Here is a 19,353-nt window from a genome sequence, read left to right on the forward strand (position 1 = left end):
GTAGCGCAAGGGAGGGCGGGAAAGGAAGGGGCGGGGACGGGAGGGCGAATCTATAAGAGGCGTCGTTCGGCGAGTTCGCTGCTCAGAAGCGCCGAGAGCGCGGCCGGGACGGTTGGAGAAGAAGGTGGCTCCCGGAAGGGGGACAGACAAACTGCCGTAACCTCTGCCGTTCAGGAGCCCGGTTACTTATTTATTCGTTACCCTTTTTCTTCTTCCTCCCCCAAAAACCTTTTCCTTTCCCCCTTCTTTTTTTTTCCTTTTTGGGAGCTGAACAATTTCCGGTAAGGGAAAGAAGGGCTCCTTTCGCTCCTTATTTCCCCGCCTCCTTCCCTCCCCCACCTTCCCCTCCTCCGGCTTTTTCCTCCCAACTCGGGGAGGTCCTTCCCGGTGGCCGCCCTGACGAGGTCTGAGCACCTAGGCGGAGGCGGCGCAGGCTTTTTGTAGTGAGGTTTGCGCCTGCGCAGCGCGCCTGCCTCCGCCATGCACGGGGGTGGCCCCCCTTCGGGGGACAGCGCATGCCCGCTGCGCACCATCAAGAGAGTCCAGTTCGGAGTCTTGAGTCCGGATGAACTGGTAAGCGGCTCTGCCCTCCCCTTCCTCCCTCCTTCCCTGGCGGGCGGGGCCGAACGGGGGCTGCGGAAACTTGGCGCTTTCTCGCTCCCTGTGGGTGACGGGCCAGGAGCATGGCTCAGCGCGCCAAGGCTGTGCAGGCGCCAGTCTCGGGCCTCCCAGAGTTATATTTTGCAGAGTTGAGCAAACTTAGCGCTTTGTCCGAGACAGGGGGCCTGGCTGGAGGGTAAGAAGGAGAGAGAGAGAAGGGTGACTGATTTCCCACTCCAGAGTTACCGACGTTAAAGGCGATCAGACGAATCCTAGGGAGTCTTTACAAGTTTGGTTAAGAAGCCAAACCCCGGATAGCTTCCTCCTCCTCTGTAATACAATATTAATTGAGTGCCTGCTCTGTTGTGGACAGAAGAGACTCTGGGGTTACAGAGGTGAACACGACAGACCAGGACCTTCAAGAGCACTGTCTGTGGGAAAGGGCAGGCAGTAAACACGAATACAATAAATGAACAAGATAATTCAGTTAATGGCAATTGTCTCGAATAGAGTGAAACGGGGTAATGCCATGGAGAGTCACTGAGCTGGGACTACTTTATTTTTTTATTTTTATCTTGTTTTGTTTTATTTTTTTTGAGACTGGGTCTTGCTCTGTCGCCCAGGCTGGAGTGCAATGGCACGATCTCGGCTCACTGTAACCTCCGCCTCCCGGGTTCAAGCGATTCTCCTGCCTCAGCCTCCTGACTAGCTGGGATTACAGGCATGCGCCACCATGCCCCGTTAATTGTATTTTTAGTAGAGGAGGGGTTTCGCCATGTTGGCCAGGCTGGTCTCGAACGCCTGCCCTCAGGTGATCCCCCCCCTTTTTTTGTTTTTTGTTTTTGGTTTTTTGTCTTTTTGAGATGGAGTTTTGCTCTTGTTTCCCAGGCCGGAGTGCAGTGGCTGAACTCCTGACTTCAGGTGAACCACCCGCCTCGGCCTCTCAAAGTGCTGGGATTACAGGCGTGCCACCGCGCCCAGCCTAGGTGGGGCTGCTTCACATGGGATGGTGTCAGGGTCTGGGAAGGCCTGTCTGAGAAGATTTCACCCGAATGATGAGAGGCAGCCAGTCATCGAAGCCGTAGTTTCTATGGCGAGAGCTTTTCCGGCACAGGAAATAGCAAGTGCAAAGGGCCTGAGGGAGAAATGAACTTGGGCTTGTCCTAGAGGGTGAAAGGCGGCCGGTGTGGCTGAGGTTTAGTGGATGAGAGAAGAAGAGTGTTACAGAAATTGGCTGGAGAAGCATGGGATATTGTATATTATGTTAAGGAGTCAGGATTTAATTCTATTTTCAGTAGGTAGTCCTTGGACAGTTATAAACAGGAGAGTGACAGCAAACTCGCATTGGAAAAAATACTGCTGTAGTTGCTCTATGAAGAACTGATACAGGAGGTGGAGAGACCAGAGAGAGGAGGGCAGTCCTAGGGGAGAGCTATTGGTGACTTGGACTTCTTCCCTTGTGGAGCTAAGTAGAGGGAGCCCACTGGCTGGGAAGAATGGAGTTAAGTGGCTGTTTGTGGATAGAGACCATTTTGTTGGAAGAAAATTCAGCTATGTCAGGAGTCAGAACGTCCTGACCTCACACCATACCACAGAATCAGTTCCAGATGAAGTTAAGACTTAAATCTAAAAAAACCCATAAAATACTAGAAAAAAATAGAAGGCTTTTGCAGGGCTCATACCAGAGACAGAAGTCCTTAATAGTAGTTAATTATAGGTAAGTTTTATGGAATGCCTAAAATGAGCTAAACGTTATATGTAAGGAAGACCAAGGCAGATTTCACTATGTAGAAATAAGAGCCACTTCTGTTTATAGAGGCACTGTGGCAAAGCTGAAAAACAGATCAGGAAACAATACTTGCACTTATGCAGACAAGGTTAAATTTATCGATGTACAAGGAACACTTACAAATCAGTAAGGAAAGTACCTATCTACTAGAAAAATGGGTAAAAGAGATGAATAGGCAGTTCAGAGAAGGAGTGCAAATGGCCAACAAAGAGTTGGCTTTCTAATAAAAAAAATCCAGATTAAAATAAAATTATTTCCCTTATCCAGCTTTTTTTCCCTGCTGCAAAAATATTGGGAAATAGACGTGCCTATACATTGTTGGTAGAAAGATAGATTGGTAAAACCTTTTTGGAGGATGGTCTGACAATCTTTTTTTTTTTTTTTTTTTTTTGGTTGAGACGGAATCTCACTCTTGTCACCCAGGCTGGAGTGCAGTGACACAATCTTGGTTCACTGCAACCTCCACCTCCTGGGTTCAAGAGAGTCTCCTGCCTCAGCCTCCCGATTAGCTGGGATTACAGATGTGTGCCACGACATCTATTTTTTGTATTTTGTACTTTTGTATTTTGTATTTAGTAGCTATCCTGGGTTTGGCTTCTTAACCAAACTTGTAAAGACTCCCTAGGATTCGTCTGATCGCCTTTAACGTTGGTAACTCTGGAATAGGAAATCATGTTACCCAGGCTGGTCTTGAACTCCTGACCTCAGGGGACCCGCCCACCTTGGCCTCCCAAAGTGCTGGGATTACAGGCTTAAGCCAACATGCCCAGCCTCTGGTCTGACAATTTTATCAACCTTTTAATATATGAATCATTTGATCAAGCATTACCACTTATAAAAATTCATCCTTAGGTTAAAAAAGCTTAATTCTCCCTTTCCCAGTTTTGCATAGTTTAGTAAATGTTTCTCCATCCATTTGCTCAGGCCAAAAACCTAAAAGCCATCTTTGATTCTCTTTCTCACAATCTCCACTTAGTCCATCTGCCAGAGTGTCAGTTCTACTTTTCAAAATATGCCTGGAATCCAGCCATTTATGACCATCTCCACCACTGTGTCCCACCATATTCCACCCTACTGTCATCTTTCCTGTGGAGTGCTATAGTAGCCCTAGTTGGTCTTCCTACAGTTTCCAAGAACAGCTAGAGCAGGCTAGAGAGAGCTCTTCATCCCTTCCCTTCCCTGCATGGAATCCTCTCCAGAGGTTTCAGGACTCCTTATTCTGACCTATAAAGTGCTGTTTTATCTGGCTCCTGCTTGCCTCTCCATCTCATTACTAGTCTCCTCTTTGCTTTTCTTGAACCACGCTGACTGCTTGCTCCTCTAACACTGCAAGCTTATTCCCACCTCAAGGACTTTATTATTCACTATTTCTCCTGCTTGGAACCACCTTGCTCAGACCGCTGCTCTGCATGCCTGTTCCTTTATGTCTGTTCTCTGTTGAAATGGAATTTTTTTTTTTTGACAGAGGCTCTCCCTCTGTCCCCCAGGCTGCAGTGCAGTGGCTTGATCACAGCTCACTGCAGCCTCTTGGTCTTGGGCTCAATAGATGCTCCCAGGCCAGGTACAGTGGCTCACGTCTGTAACCCCAGCACTTTGGGAGGCCGAGGTGGGCAGATCACGAGGTCAGGAGTTTGAGACCAGCCTGGCCAAAATAGTGAAACTCTGTCTTTACTAAAAATACAAAAATTAGCTGGGTGTGTTGGCACACCCCTGTAATCCCAGCTACTCAGGAGGCTGAGGCAGGAGAACCGCTTTAACCTGGGAGGCGGAGGTTGCAGTGAGCCGAGGCCGTGCCATTGCACTCCAGCCTGGGCGACAGAGTGAGACTTGGTCTCAAAAAAAAAAAAACAGATGCTCCCACCTCAGACCCCCAAGCCCCATCTCAGTAGCTGAGACTATAGGCTTGTACCCCCATGCCTGTCTAATTTTTAAATTTGTTGTAGAGAGATGGGTTCTCACTGTGTTACCTAGGCTGGTGAACCGGGCTCAAGCAATCCCCCTGCTTGGCCTTCCAAAGTGCTGGGATTCCAGGAATGAGCCACTGCGCCTGGCTGATGTCATATCTTTAGGAGCGCTTCCCTGACCACTCTGTTTAAATAGCATCCCCTGCCCTGCCCTTGCTTTCTCTGATCATTCTCTGCTATATTTTCCTTCATAGCCTGTCACTTCAGAAAGGATTCGTTTTTCTGTTTTTTGCTCCCTTGCTAGAGAATGGATTTCATGAGGGACTTTGTCTGTGTTTTTCATGTTCCCTCAGTATCTCAAGTAGTGCCTGGCACATGATAGACATGTAATAAAAATGAGTTGAATAAACAAGTGAATGAAATAATGGGACAAATATGCATAGATAACGTAGAAGGACTTTTACTGCAACATTGTTTGAAAGTGACAATTGTAAATCAGTATTTACTAATAGGAATCTTTTTTTTTTTTTTTTTTTTTTTTTTGAGACGGAGTCTCGCTCTGTCGCCCAGGCTGGAGTGCAGTGGCTGGATCTTAGCTCACTGCAAGCTCCGCTTCCCGGGTTTACGCCATTCTCCTGCCTCAGCCTCTCGAGTAGCTGGGACTACAGGCGCCCGCCACCTCGCCCGGCTAATTTTTTGCATTTTTTAGTAGAGACGGGGTTTCACCATGTTAGCCAGGATGGTCTCGATCTCCTGACCTCGTGATCCGCCCGTCTCGGCCTCCCAAAGTGCTGGGATTACAGACTTGAGCCACTGCGCCCAGCCCTACTAATAGGAATCTTGGTGAATAACTTAGGATGTATTATTACCATGTAAGAGAAGAACTTCCCAATAGGGTCCCACACCGTGCTGATGCCCTGAGACACTGTGGCACACGTTCACAGTGGGTACAGTGAGGTATTTTAAATTTCCAAGAGAAGCACAGGTACATTTGTCAGATACCCTGGAAATCCTAGTTCCTGGTGGTTCCATTTCAACATTAGATGGTGCCAAATCCCTTTCTATGATGTCATATTTTTGTGAAGCTGAGCTTTTAGCAGTTGCTAAGTACAGGCAAAAATCAGTTTGTAGAAGAAATAAAGGTGGTGCTGTTTAGTCCGATTCCAAGGTTTGAGAGGTGCACTGCCTAATAGTCGCCATAAGTGAGTGAGATGGTTATTTGGGAAAGAAAGAAAAATGTTATTTTGTTTTAATATATTAAAATGGTATTTTCAACTTATGTGTATTTTTTGAAATGGCTAGTTAAGTTTCTTTTTTTGTTTGTTTTTGAGATGGAATCTGGCTCTCTTGCCCAGGCAGTGGCATGATCTCCGCTCACTGCAAGCTCCGCCTCCTGGTTTCATGCCATTCTCCTGCTTCAGCCTCTTGAGTTGTTGGGACTATAGGCGCCTGTCACCACGCCTGGCTAATTTTTTGTGGCTAATTAAGTTTCTAGGACATAAATACTTAAGTTGTTTGCGCCTAGGTGCTTAATAAGTGGCTGTCTTTTCTTTGAGATGGAGTCTTGCTCTGTTGCCTAGGCTGGAGTGCAGAGGTGAGATCTCAGCTCACTATAATCTCTGCCTCCTGGATTCAAGCTATTCTCCTGCCTCAGCCTCTCAAGCAGCTGGGATCACAGGCACCCGCCACCACACCCGGCAATTTTTGTATTTTTGGTAGAGATAGGGTTTCGCCACATTGGTCACACCAGTCTCAAACTTCTGACCTCAAGTGATCTGCCCACCTTGGCCTCCCAAAGTGCTGGGATTACAGGCGTGAGCCACCACGCTCGGCCGTGGCTCTCGTTTGACCTAGTGAGTGCTGTGAGAGTTACTGAAATGGAAGGGCACTGTGGGCTGATCATGTTCGGGAATCTATGGATAAATGAAAAAGTTACTCAAGAGTGTGCAGAGTGAAGGCCTTACGTAAAAATGGGAACATATTTACATTTTTTTTAAAGCATGGGAAAAAAATGGGTGCTGTGACTCATGCCTATAATCCTAGCACTTTGGGAGCCTGAGGCAGGAGGATCACTTGAGGCCTGGAGTTCAAGACCAGCCTGGGCAACAGAGCAAGACCCTATCTCAATTAAAAAATAATAACAAATGAGCTGAGCACAGTGGCTCATACCTGTAATCTTCGGGAGACCAAGGTGGGCAGATCCCTGAGGGTCAGGAGTTCAAGACCATCCTGTCCAGCATAGTGAAACCCCATCTCTACTAAAAATAACAAAAATTCGCTGGGTGTAGTGGCGGACACCTGTAATCCCAGCTACTTGGGAGGCTGAGGCATATGAACCACTGAAACCTGGTAGGCAGAGGTTGTACTGACCCGAGATTGAATAATGACAAAAGTATGGGACACTGTTGACAAAGGTCTACCAGAGTCATTTCTGGGGTGTAGGATTGTTGGGCTTTGATAGTGCTCTGCATGTCTGTGGTTCATATGATGTCTGTATTTTGAGGGACCAACAGATGGTTCAGTTTTGGGTAGAAGGATGGGTGAGGGTGAGTGAGGGGCCTCCTGTTGTGAAATAGGTGGTATTTTAGGCTAAAATGTTTTACAGAAGTCTTGGGGGTCAGAGTATGTGGAGGTACAGAGGGCTCTTTGAGATAGAGCTGTTGTCCTTGCTATTAGAAGATGAATTTAGATGTTGCTAGGTGAGGGTAAGGTTGCAAGGAGGTACTAGAGCTTTGTACAGCTGTGCACAAAATTTTGGGAAAAGATGGTGCTGGATTTCATTCGCAGTAGTTGACCCCTATTTATTAAAAACAACTGTCTGGCCAGGCGCGGTGGCTCAAGCCTGTAATCCCAGCACTTTGGGAGGCCGAGGCGGGCAGATCACAAGGTCAGGAGATAGAGACCATTCTGGCTGATATGGTGAAACCCCGGCTCTACTAAAAATACAAAAAATTAGCCAGGCGCTGTGGAGAGCGCCTGTAGCCCCAGCTACTCAGGAGGCTGATGCAGGAGAAAGGCGTGAACCCAGGAGGCGGAGCTTGCAGTGAGCCAAGATCGCACCACTGGAGCAGCCTGGGCGACAGAGCCAGACTCTGTCTCAAAAAAATAAATAAATAAAATAAATAAATAAAAACGGCTGTCTACCATGGAATGCATAACTGATTTATATCCTGACTTATTTAAGTAAGGATTTAAAGCAGTATTCTTTTTCCCTTTTTTTTTGGATATGGAGTGTAGCTCTGTTGCCCAGGCTGGAATACAGTGGCACAGTCTCTGCACACTGCAACCTCTGCCTCCCAGACTCAAACGATTCTTCTGCCTCAGCCTCCCGAGTAGCAGGGACTACAGGAGTGTGCCACCACACCCAGCTAATTTTTTTTTTTTTTTTTTTGTATTTTTAGTAGAGATGGAATTTTACCGTGTTGTCCAGACTGGTCTCAAACTCCTGACCTCGTGATCCGCCTGCCTTGGCCTCCCAAAGTGCTGGGATTACAGGCGTGAGCCACTGGACCTGGCCTGATTTTTGTATTTTTATTAGAGACAGGGTTTTACCATGTTGGCCAGGCTGGTCTCGAACTCCTGACCTCAGGTGATCTGCCTGCATTGGCCTCCCACAGTGCTGGGATTATAGGCTTGAGCCACTGCACCTGGCCTATAATGTATTCTTTTAGGTAGAGTATGGGCTACATTGATGAGTCAGAAGATGATCCTTGTGTTCAAATTATTTCTTGTGAGGGATTTCCTATGTATGCAGCAAATAGTTGCTGAGTCCTCACCGTATGTTGGTTACTGTGCTAGGTGCTGAGGATATGAAGAGAAAACATGACCCTTGCCCTCAAGGATTACAGTCCAGTGGGAGAGACAGATGTGTCACCAAGTAATTAAAATTGGGCTGAGAACCTTGCTGGGGTGTGCATAAGGCTAGGAAGAGTTAGAGAAGACTCATAAGGAGGTGACCTCTGAACTGGGTCTTAAAGAATAAATGGAAGTTTACTCCCAAGGGGGCGTGTGAAGCAAAAGGAATTTTGAGAAATCTATTGTATTTAGAATATAAATGTGGGAGGTGGGTAGGAGAATGTGGTACCAAGTAAAGCTGTAAAAGAGACTTGAAGCCAGGTTATAATAAGGACCTTGTTAGCTTTGCTAAAGGCAGAGGAAAGAGAATGAGTATTTACTGAGATTCAGTGACAGCCCTTTTGTTCTGTGACCTCAGGGGCAGAACCCAAAGAGAACCCAGCCTGACTGGCCACCCCCTCAAGTGTTTAGCCTTTATCCTGTAGGCAGTGAGAACCAGTGTTGGCTGAAGGATTTGGGGCTAAAGCAGTTCGTATATAATTTAAAATGACAGTTTGAGACTAGGTGCAGTGGCTCGCGACTGTAATTCCAGCACTTTGGGAGGCTAAGGTGAGTGGATCACTTGAGGCCAGGAGTTTGAGACTATCCTGGCCAACATGGTGAAACCCTATCTCTACTAAAAATACAAAAATTAGCCAGGCGTGGTGGTGGGCACCTGTAATCCCAGCTACTTGGGAGGCTGAGGCACAAGAATCAGTTAACCTGAGAGTCAGAGGTTTCAGTGAGCCGAGATTGCGCCGCTGCACTCCAGCTGGGGTGACAGAGCAAGACCCTCTCTCAAAAGTAAATAAATAAATAAATGAGAGTTCCTGAACTTGGTGGTGGAAGGATAGCTCTTCTCGTTAACCAGGATGTGCGTGTCTGCTGTCACCCCCTGACCCAGTCTCAGAAAGCCTGGAAGCAGAATTAGTTATTAGAAGGGTGGTTGGCTTGGTCGGCCTAGACTTTGAGCAGACAGAGGTTGAAAATGTTGAGCGTGATTTCTCTTAGGCCCCTTTGCAGTGTCTGTTCTGGAGGCCAGATTTGTACCTGCTTTTTTTTTTCTCTCTCTCTTTTGGTCTCTCATTCAAGGTGAGCAATCCCCTTCATGTTTCTCACCAGACACAAAGCAGCTGATGAGGTTCCAGCTTTGCAAATGTAGTCATACACGAGGACGTCTCCCTGAGATTTCGTCAGGTCATGTTGATGAGAGTTTTGAACCTGTCTGAGGCTGAGAGGTGTTCAGAACTTCTTCAGCTTTGCATCTGTAGACCATTTTGGTTTCTACCCAGCAGTGGCCAATCAGATCTGATATGAGGGGATTACTGGTTTGACTGTCAGAAGGTAACCTCTCTTTTTCCAGGTTTTTTGAGGGTACCTCCCTGCAGTGGAGAGTCCTAAGCAGCAGGTCAATTTAACAGACATTTATCAGGAGCCTGCCATGTTTCACGTTGAGGGATTCTGCCTGCCGGAGAGGTGCTTATAGTTACAGGAAAGACAGACACCTATAGGTCATTTTATTGCATTGTTGTATGTACAGTGACAGAGGGGCTGTGGAAGCACAGAGGAGGGGTGCCTGTCTATTTTGGGGAGGCTGTGGAAAGGCTTCCTGGAGGAAGCAGTGCCTGAGCCAAGTCTTGAAATAGGAGTTTTGCAGTGGGAAAAGCATTCCAAGCAGAGAGAGGCGCTAGCATATGAAAACCCCAGAGGAGGCCAGGCGCGGTGGCTCAAGCCTGTGATCCCAGCACTTTGGGAGGCCGAGGCGGGTGGATCATGAGGTCAGGAGATCAAGACCATCCTGGCTAACACGGTGAAACCCTTCCTCTACTAAAAAATACAAAAAATTAGCTGGGCGTGGTAGCAGGCACCTGTAGTCCCAGTTACTCAGGAGGCTGAGGCAGCAGAATGGCATGAACCCAGGAGGCGAAGCTTGCAGTGAGCCGAGATCGTGCCACTGCACTCCAACCTGGGCAACAGAGTGAGATTCTGTCAAAAAAAAAAAAAAAAACCCCAGAGGAGTGCAGCACAGGTTGTGCTGGGTGATAGGGGACTCCAAGGGATTGGTACTGAGGAGTGAACAGGAAGGTGTGGAGCATCAGGGAAATGAAGGTTGAGAACATCATAAAATCCTTTGGTAAGCTGCCCTGCTGAGTTTGGATGTCAGTCTGAGGACAAAAGGGTATGCATGATTACATTTTTATTTTATTTTATTACTTATTTTTATTTTATTTATTTTTGGCACACATTTTCATTTTAGAATGAGCACCCCAGTTGTCATATAGAAGGATTGGAGAGAGACAGGCTGGTGACCTATACGAACGCTCTGTTGTAGACTACAAAGGAAAGGCCTGAACTAGGGCAGTGGTGGTGGGGATGGAGAAGAGAGGCAAGATTCAAGAAACACTTAGGAGGCCAGGCGTGATGGCTTAAGCATGTAATCCCAGCTAAAATCCCGCCACTGTACTCCAGCCTGGGTGACAGAGCGAGACTTCTCAAAAATAAATAAATAAATAAATAAAGGAGGTAAAAGTGACCAGTACCTGGTGAATGACTGAATAATAATAATGTCCATTCAAAAAGCACCAATTACATCCTGGACTTAAGCTAGCTAATTAAGTCCTTAATGGTTACATAGTTAATAAGTAGTAGAGTCAGAATTCCAAATCAAGGGTCCCTGAGAGCTAAGTCCATGTTCTTTGAACTGTTTTATGCTTGAAGGTAAGGAAAAGTGAGCATAGGTTTCTGAATCTGGGGTGAAGACCAAAAGAGAGGCTTTTGTGGAAAAGGGAGTTTGCTTTTAGACATGTTTAATTTGATTTTTTGGTGGAATGTTTGCAGGGAGTTCAGTAGGTAGTTAAATATGTGAACTCAAAGTCCAGAAGAAAAGTGAGGCCTGGCTGGAGTTAGAGAGTTGAGAATGAGTATCCAAGCATACGTTGGAGATACCGTGAGTTTGGTTCCAGCCCACCGCAATGAAGCAAGTCACATGAAGTTTTTTGGTTGCCCTGTGCATATAAGTTATGTTTATACTGTGCTGTAGTTTACTAAGTGTAAGTGTGCGATAACGTTACACCTTTTTTTGTTTGTTTGAGACAGAGTTTTGCTCTGTCACCCAGGCTGAAATGCAGTGGCGTGATCTTGGCTCACTGTAACCTCTGCCTCCCGGGTTCAAGTGATTCTCCTGCCTCAGCCTTCCTAGTAGCTGGGATTACAGGTGTCCACCACCACGCCCGGCTAATTTTTTTGGACTTTTAGTAGAGATGGGGTTTCACCATGTTGGCCAGGCTGGTCTTGAACTCCTGACCTCAGATGATCCACCCATCTCAGCCTCCCAGAGGGCTGGGATTATGGGTGTGAGCTGCCACACCCAGTGTATCTGCTTCTGAGTTGTTCTGTTTCCTCCACTGAAATGTCCCCATCAAGTCCTGGCTCTACCTTTCTTGGGATTCCAGCTGTTCACTTTTGCTTCAAATCATTTCCACCAACCTGTCTTCCTAGCACCTGTTTCTCCAGTCTTTTAATAAAATCTCCGGCCAGGCATGGTGGCTCACACGTGTAATCCTAGCACTTTGGGAGGCGGAAGCAGGTGGATCACAAAGTCAAGAGACCATCCTGGCCAACCTGGTGAAACCCTATCTCTGCTAAAAATATAAAAATTGGCTGGATGTGGTGGCGCTCACCTGTAATCCCAGCTACTTGGGAGGCTGAGGCAGGAGAGTTGCTTGAACCCCGGAGTTGGAGGTTGCAGTGAGCCGAGATTGAGCCACTGCACTCCAGCCTGGCGACAGAGCAAGACTCCATCTCAAAACAAAACAAAACAAATAAAATCTCCATTTGCACACAAAAAGGTTCAAGCAGGTCTGGCCTTGAGAAGGGAGGGCATGACAAAGATGAGGGTAAAGAGACAGGACTGCATCTCTGAGTGCCTCATTTCTTATCAGGGGCTTGAGTTGGTGGGGCATGTGTTGGTGCAGAACACCTGTGCTGTCATGGCAAGGATACAGGTACAGAGAGGCTCCTGCCAGGATCTCAGATTCATGAGCTTGATTTCTACTTGGGAGGAACAAATAAAGCATTGTTTTGTTTTTTTGTTTTCCCTGAAACAACTTTTATTTCTTTTTGTGGCTAAATCCTGTGAATGTCAGAGACCTAGAATTCAACCCAGATTGAAGTCTGGGGTTCATGTCCTAGTGGCAGGTGATTTGTATGGAACCCTGGGTCGACCATTATCTAGTGTGAGTGCTTTTCCTGCCTCAGTGACTGGAATAAGCCTCTGGCTTGGAATATTCAACTTTGGCATTTTCAGAAGTGTATACACACCAGTCCCCCATTCCCCTCACTCCAGGCTAAACTTAGTTCTTCTGTAAGTAGTTCAGGGTTTTCCCAGACCTTAGTCCAGAGCTCCCCAGCCACAAAGGCTAGAAACTAGGAATGCTGTTTAGTTATTGGCCTTTCTTTGTTTGCAGAAGCGAATGTCCGTGACGGAGGGTGGCATCAAATACCCAGAGACGACTGAGGGAGGCCGCCCCAAGCTTGGGGGGCTGATGGACCCGAGGCAAGGGGTGATTGAGCGGACTGGCCGCTGTCAGACATGTGCAGGTAAGTGCTGGGGACTGGGTGGGATCCCAGAGGGGAGGTGGGTTGGGTCCTCAAAGAAAACTAGGGTCAACACCTGGAGGTCTCTGAGATGAGTGGGAGCTGGGAGGAAAGCACTGGGTGTGTGTCCCACAGGAAACATGACAGAGTGTCCTGGCCACTTTGGCCACATTGAACTGGCCAAGCCTGTGTTTCACGTGGGCTTCCTGGTGAAGACAATGAAAGTTTTGCGCTGTGTCTGCTTCTTCTGCTCCAAACTGCTTGTGGACTCTGTGAGTGGGGAACAGGCTCTGGTCTGGGTGGGGGGCTGCTTGGTAGGGGGCAGGGGGGACAGCTTCAACTGACCTTGCTCTGCCCTGTCCCCAGAACAACCCAAAGATCAAGGACATCCTGTCTAAGTCCAAGGGACAGCCCAAGAAGCGGCTCACACATGTCTACGACCTTTGCAAGGGCAAAAACATCTGCGAGGGTGGGGAGGAGATGGATAACAAGTTTGGTGTGGAACAACCTGAGGGTGACGAGGATCTGACCAAAGAAAAGGTGGCTGGGACTGGCAGAGACTTTTGGGAAGGAGGGGTCTGGGGCCTGGAGGGAGGAAACTGGAAGGGAAGGATGCGGCGGAACAGGAGGGGCTGGCCTGGTGTGGAGGGAAATGACTCAAGCTCTGGACTCTGATGGTCCCTGTCTCTCCTTGGAAGGGCCATGGTGGCTGTGGGCGGTACCAGCCCAGGATCCGGCGTTCCGGCCTCGAGCTGTATGCGGAATGGAAGCACGTTAATGAGGACTCTCAGGAGAAGAAGATCCTGCTGAGTCCAGAGCGAGTGCATGAGATCTTCAAACGCATCTCAGATGAGGAGTGTTTTGTGCTGGGCATGGAGCCCCGCTATGCACGGCCAGAGTGGATGATTGTCACAGTGCTGCCTGTGCCCCCACTCTCCGTGCGGCCTGCTGTTGTGATGCAGGGCTCTGCCCGTAACCAGGTCAGTGGCTCCAGGGCTCTACCTGTTAGCTGGAGGGTGAGGTGTCTAAAGGGAGGAAGCGCTGTAGGTGGGGCTGGGGTGTGCCTGGAGGATGGATGGATGGACCTGGGTTTGAAAATCCCCTGCCAGTTACTAGCTGTATGACCTTTAATGAGTCCCTTCACGTGGTTAAAGGCCACAAAGGTGTTTCTGAGTCTATAAATGATAGTGGGCAGTCCTGCCTCCCGGGGCATGTGAGGATGAGAGCTGTGCTGTGTGCCTGGCACATGTCTGCCAAGCGCTGGCAGTGGTGGCTGGACCATGATGATTCTGACTTCCTGCCTCAGGATGACCTGACTCACAAACTGGCTGACATCGTGAAGATCAACAATCAGCTACGGCGCAATGAGCAGAACGGCGCTGCGGCCCATGTCATTGCAGAGGATGTGAAGCTCCTCCAGTTCCATGTGGCCACCATGGTGGACAATGAGCTGCCTGGCTTGCCCCGTGTGAGTCAGCATTCTCCCCACCCCTCTGTGAATTGGAGCCAGGGTGGGTGGGGGCTAGCATGAGGCCTCAGAGCTCTGGAAGCGGGCCCAGTGCTGACTTTCTGGGTTGCCCCCACCCTGTGTTTTTTCCTCACAGGCCATGCAGAAGTCTGGGCGTCCCCTCAAGTCCCTGAAACAGCGATTGAAGGGCAAGGAAGGCCGGGTGCGAGGGAACCTGATGGGCAAACGAGTGGACTTCTCGGCCCGCACTGTCATCACCCCCGACCCCAACCTCTCCATTGACCAGGTCGGCGTGCCCCGCTCCATTGCCGCCAACATGACCTTTGCGGAGATTGTCACCCCTTTCAACATTGACAGGTGTGTCTCTGTTGGAAAGCCCTTCCCAGAATGGCTAGGGAAGACATGGCCTCAATGGCAAGCCTTCGAGAGTCTGCTCATCCTACCTCGGGCGTGCTTGGAGCGAGGAGGAGTTGAAGTTCTGAAGTTTAACTTCCACTCAGGGCTCTGGGGTGAGGGTGGCTGCAGGGGCTTTTTAGGAAGCATTGAGTTAATTGCACCTCTTTCCTTCCTAGACTTCAAGAACTAGTGCGCAGGGGGAACAGCCAGTACCCAGGGGCCAAGTACATCATCCGAGACAATGGCGATCGCATTGACTTGCGTTTCCACCCCAAGCCTAGTGATCTTCACCTGCAGACCGGCTATAAGGCACGTAGCAGGCCAGGGCCTCTCTCAGCCACCTGAACAGAAAGCTTTTCGAAATGGGGCAGGCTGGGATAGGCCATCTGAGTCTGTCTTGTTCATTGGGATCCAGACTTGACTGTCTTGTTTTTTGTTTTTTGTTTTTTGTTTTCTGGAGACGGAGGCTCGCTCTGTCGCCCGGGCTGGAGCGCAGTGGCGGGATCTCAGCTCACCGCAAGCTCTGCCTCCTGGGTTTACGCCATTCTCCTGCCTCAGGCTCTGGAGTAGCTGGGACTACAGGCGCCCACCACCTTGCCTGGCTAGTTTTTTGTATTTTTTAGTAGAGGCGGGGTTTCACCGTGTTAGCCAGGATGGTCTCGATCTCCTGACCTTGTGATCTGCCCATCTCGGCCTCCCAAAGTGCTGGGATTACAGGCTTGAGCCACCGCGCCCGGCCTGACTGTCTTGTTAAAGGCTACTGCTGCCTAGGTGTACAGGGAGCTGCTGTCCTCTGGCATTCAGGGTGGGGGTGGCGTAAACCCAGGGGCAGCGTGCACATGGCAGGGAAGAGGGATCTGTGGAGCAACAGTGCAGAAGGCTTTACGTTCGAAATGTCTCTTTTTTTTTCCCCGGCTGAGTTCCTTGAGATTGGTGGATGCTGTGTATCATTCATCCCTGATAACCTGGTGTTTGGCCCAGGGCCTTGTCCAGAGGAGTGTTATTAAGTGTTTCAAGTGAATTAGCACCATGGTGTCATCTCTCAGTTTGCAAGGGACTTTATTTATTTAAGAAGAAGACAGCCTCGCTCTATCACCCAGGTTGGAGTGCAGAGTGCAGTGCTGTGATCTTGGCTCACTGCAACCTCCACCTCCCAGGCTCCAGCGATTCTCCTGCCCCAGCCTCCCGAGTAGCTGGGATTACAGGTGCGCGCCACCACGCCCAGCTAGTTTTTGTATTTTTAGTGGAGACGGGGTTTCACCATGTTGACCAGGCTGGTCTCAAACTCCTGATTTTAAGTGACGTGCCTGCCTCAGCCTCCCAGAGTGCTTGGATTATAGGCGTGAGCCACCGCGCCCGACCTGCAAAGGATTTTAGGTCCATCGTCCTTTCATTCTTAGATACCTCCTTCACTGAGACCTTTTCCTTACCTCACCTCCCTAGGTGGAACGGCACATGTGTGATGGGGACATTGTTATCTTCAACCGGCAGCCAACTCTGCACAAAATGTCCATGATGGGGCATCGGGTCCGCATCCTCCCCTGGTCTACCTTTCGCTTGAATCTGAGGTCAGTCCCTGGCTGAGGGAAGCAGGTTGGAACTGGGGGGAGGCCGGTGGGGGGTGCCAGGCCGGGTGGCTCCTCGAGGTTTTGCTGCAGACACCTTCCCAACCCTGACTTTTCTCTTTCACTGTAGTGTGACAACTCCGTACAATGCAGACTTTGATGGGGATGAGATGAACTTGCACCTGCCGCAGTCTCTGGAGACGCGGGCGGAGATCCAGGAGCTGGCCATGGTTCCTCGCATGATTGTCACTCCCCAGAGCAACCGGCCTGTCATGGGTATCGTGCAGGACACACTCACAGCAGTGCGCAAATTCACCAAGAGAGACGTCTTCCTGGAGCGGGTGTGTGGTCCAGATGGAAACCTGGCTCAAGTGGGCGGTGGGGCTCCTGGATGCAAGGTGGAGGCTGGGAGGAAGAGCTGTGTTTTTTTTCCTGACTTACCCAGCAGTGGTCTGTGAGATTGCCTTTTCTGATGGGCGAACATCTGGGTTAGGAAAACTCAGAGGCTAAAAAGGTGTAAGGCATTAATTCCCCATTTAATTCCTTAAAATTTCTTTTTTTTTCCTTTTCTTTTTTTTTTTTTGAGACAGAGTCTTGCTCTGTTGCCCAGGCTGGAGTGCAGTGGCGCGATCTCAGCTCACTGCAAGCTCCATCTCCTGGGTTCCCGCCATTCTCCTGCCTCAGCCTCCCGAGTAGCTGGGACTACAGGTGCCTGCCACCACGTCTGGCTAATTTTCTGTATTTTTTAGTGGAGACGGGGTTTCACCGTGTTAGCCAGGATGGTCTCAATCTCCTGACCTCGTGATCCGCCTGCCTCGGCCTCCCAAAGTGCTGGGATTATGGGCGTGAGCTACTGCGCCTGGCTAATTCTTTAAAATTTCATGTAATACCTGGTATTGTCTGTAAAGGAAAGGTAAATGGAAAAATAAGTAGGACCTTGTTAAAATTTTATTTTTCTATTGTAACTTTCACTTATTTTCTAATTATTAAAAGAAATTTATGCTTATTGTTAAAGAACAAAAACAAAAATTTCACTATTACAATGAATTTTTAACTAAAAGTTTTTGCAACTGGGCGTGGTGACTCACACCTGTAATTCTAGCACTTTGGGAGGCCAAGGCAGGCACATCATTTGAGGCCAGGAGTTGGAGACAGCCCTGACCAGCATGGAGAAACCCCATTTCTACCAACAATACAAAAATTAGCTGGACTGGTGGCAGGTGCCTGTAACCCCAGCTACGCGAGAGGCTGTGGCAGGAGAATTGCGTGACTCCAGGAGGCGGAGGTTGCAGTGAGCCCTGATTGCACCATTGCCCTCCAGCCTGGGCAACAGAGTGCAAGACCCTGTCTCAAAAAAAATAAAAGTTTGGAAAAAACTTCTCCTGTCATCTTTGCCTCCAAAATCTGGCTTTCTCCCTTGGGCAGGGAAACCTCCCCAACATTTCTCTCTCATCCCTGAGATGTGGAGCCTGCAGTCTGACTTCCTGTCTGCATTGTTTGTCTCACAGGGTGAAGTGATGAACCTCCTGATGTTCCTGTCAACGTGGGACGGGAAGGTGCCACAGCCGGCCATCCTGAAGCCCCGGCCCCTGTGGACAGGCAAGCAGATCTTCTCCCTCATCATACCTGGTCACATCAATTGTATCCGTACCCACAGCACCCATCCCGATGATGAAGACAGTGGCCCTTACAAGCACATCTCTCCTGGGGACACTAAGGTAGGGCCTGGCTTGTGGCTGTGTGAGGACAGAATCTGGACATGGGAGTCAGCACCAGAGCGGGGGACCTGAGTGGGTGCTTTGTCCTTAGGTGGTGGTGGAGAACGGGGAGCTGATCATGGGCATCCTGTGTAAGAAGTCTCTGGGCACGTCAGCTGGCTCCCTGGTCCACATATCCTACCTAGAGATGGGTCATGACATCACTCGCCTCTTCTACTCCAACATTCAGACTGTCATTAACAACTGGCTCCTCATCGAGGGTGAGCATGGAGGCGTAGTACCAGGACCTTTCTGTGAATTCTGTAACTTCTTACTGTCCTTTCATCCCTTTCTTTCCTCCTTGGATTTGGTGTCCCCTGCTTCTACTGTTGGCTATAATTCCATTCCATGTTTCTTAGAGGTCCAAAGGGGTTTGCTGATGCCTTTCTCTGTCTCTAGGTCATACCATTGGCATTGGGGACTCCATTGCTGATTCTAAGACTTACCAGGACATTCAGAACACTATTAAGAAGGCTAAGCAGGATGTAATAGAGGTGAGAGGGAAGGCCACCAGAGACGGAATAAGGGGTTTCCAGGGACTTTGAAGTTAGCATCCTCAAGAGCAAAGGGAGTGTAAAGTTAGAGGGAAGGGGCGGGGAGTAGGGATAGATGTCTCACCAAGAGCTCTGCTTCCAGGTCATCGAGAAGGCGCACAACAACGAGCTAGAGCCCACCCCAGGGAACACTCTGCGGCAGACCTTTGAGAATCAGGTGAACCGCATTCTTAATGATGCCCGAGACAAGACTGGCTCCTCTGCTCAGAAATCCCTGTCTGAATACAACAACTTCAAGTCTATGGTCGTGTCTGGAGCTAAAGGTTCCAAGATTAACATCTCCCAGGTGAGGAGCCTTGTGTTTCCACATATGGGGCCACGCTGAAGTTTGGGAGGAGGAAGGAAGGTGTTTGTATGTATTAGAGTCAGGAGGATCATGGGAGTTGGGAAGAAATCTTGGGAACTGTTATTCCTAAGACAGAGGGAATTCAGTACACCCTAACTTTCTGTTTCCCAGGTCATTGCTGTCGTCGGGCAGCAGAACGTGGAGGGCAAGCGGATTCCATTTGGCTTCAAGCACCGGACTCTGCCTCACTTCATCAAGGATGACTACGGGCCCGAGAGCCGTGGCTTTGTGGAGAACTCCTACCTAGCCGGCCTCACACCCACCGAGTTCTTTTTCCACGCCATGGGGGGTCGTGAGGGGCTCATTGACACGGCTGTCAAGACTGCTGAGACTGGTGAGGCTTTCCTTAGGGGTTTTCCTTGGGCTGTTACCAGGGACTGCTGCAGACTGAGAAACCCCTGATAGGTGGGAGTGGAAATGCTCAGGCTCCTATTCCCAGGGTATAATTCTGGCCCTTGTGGAAAGAGTCGAGACTCAAGAGTAGGCAAACACCCTTGTTTGGATTGCTGTGCAGCATTGCGCAGTACAGGGATAGAGCTTTCCG

General features: G+C 49.1%; 1 protein-coding gene across 1 annotated transcript in view; it reads left to right on the forward strand.

Annotated features, from left to right (window-relative positions):
- Nucleotides 1–80: 80 nt before the first annotated feature.
- Nucleotides 81–19,353, forward strand: part of POLR2A (RNA polymerase II subunit A) — a 32,912-nt gene continuing 13,639 nt past the window's right edge. The window contains exons 1-15 of the mRNA XM_023193198.3: nucleotides 81–573; nucleotides 12,594–12,726; nucleotides 12,859–12,995; nucleotides 13,090–13,263; nucleotides 13,422–13,703; nucleotides 14,030–14,191; nucleotides 14,328–14,548; nucleotides 14,764–14,896; nucleotides 16,031–16,155; nucleotides 16,283–16,493; nucleotides 17,661–17,870; nucleotides 17,962–18,130; nucleotides 18,309–18,403; nucleotides 18,546–18,749; nucleotides 18,921–19,143. Coding sequence (XP_023048966.1) covers nucleotides 481–573; nucleotides 12,594–12,726; nucleotides 12,859–12,995; nucleotides 13,090–13,263; nucleotides 13,422–13,703; nucleotides 14,030–14,191; nucleotides 14,328–14,548; nucleotides 14,764–14,896; nucleotides 16,031–16,155; nucleotides 16,283–16,493; nucleotides 17,661–17,870; nucleotides 17,962–18,130; nucleotides 18,309–18,403; nucleotides 18,546–18,749; nucleotides 18,921–19,143 — 2,572 coding nt within the window. The 5' untranslated portion in view covers nucleotides 81–480. The remainder of the gene's footprint in view (nucleotides 574–12,593; nucleotides 12,727–12,858; nucleotides 12,996–13,089; nucleotides 13,264–13,421; nucleotides 13,704–14,029; nucleotides 14,192–14,327; nucleotides 14,549–14,763; nucleotides 14,897–16,030; nucleotides 16,156–16,282; nucleotides 16,494–17,660; nucleotides 17,871–17,961; nucleotides 18,131–18,308; nucleotides 18,404–18,545; nucleotides 18,750–18,920; nucleotides 19,144–19,353) is intronic.

Source organism: Piliocolobus tephrosceles, chromosome 16 (assembly GCF_002776525.5).
Source record: "Piliocolobus tephrosceles isolate RC106 chromosome 16, ASM277652v3, whole genome shotgun sequence".
Classification (NCBI taxonomy): domain Eukaryota; kingdom Metazoa; phylum Chordata; class Mammalia; order Primates; family Cercopithecidae; genus Piliocolobus; species Piliocolobus tephrosceles.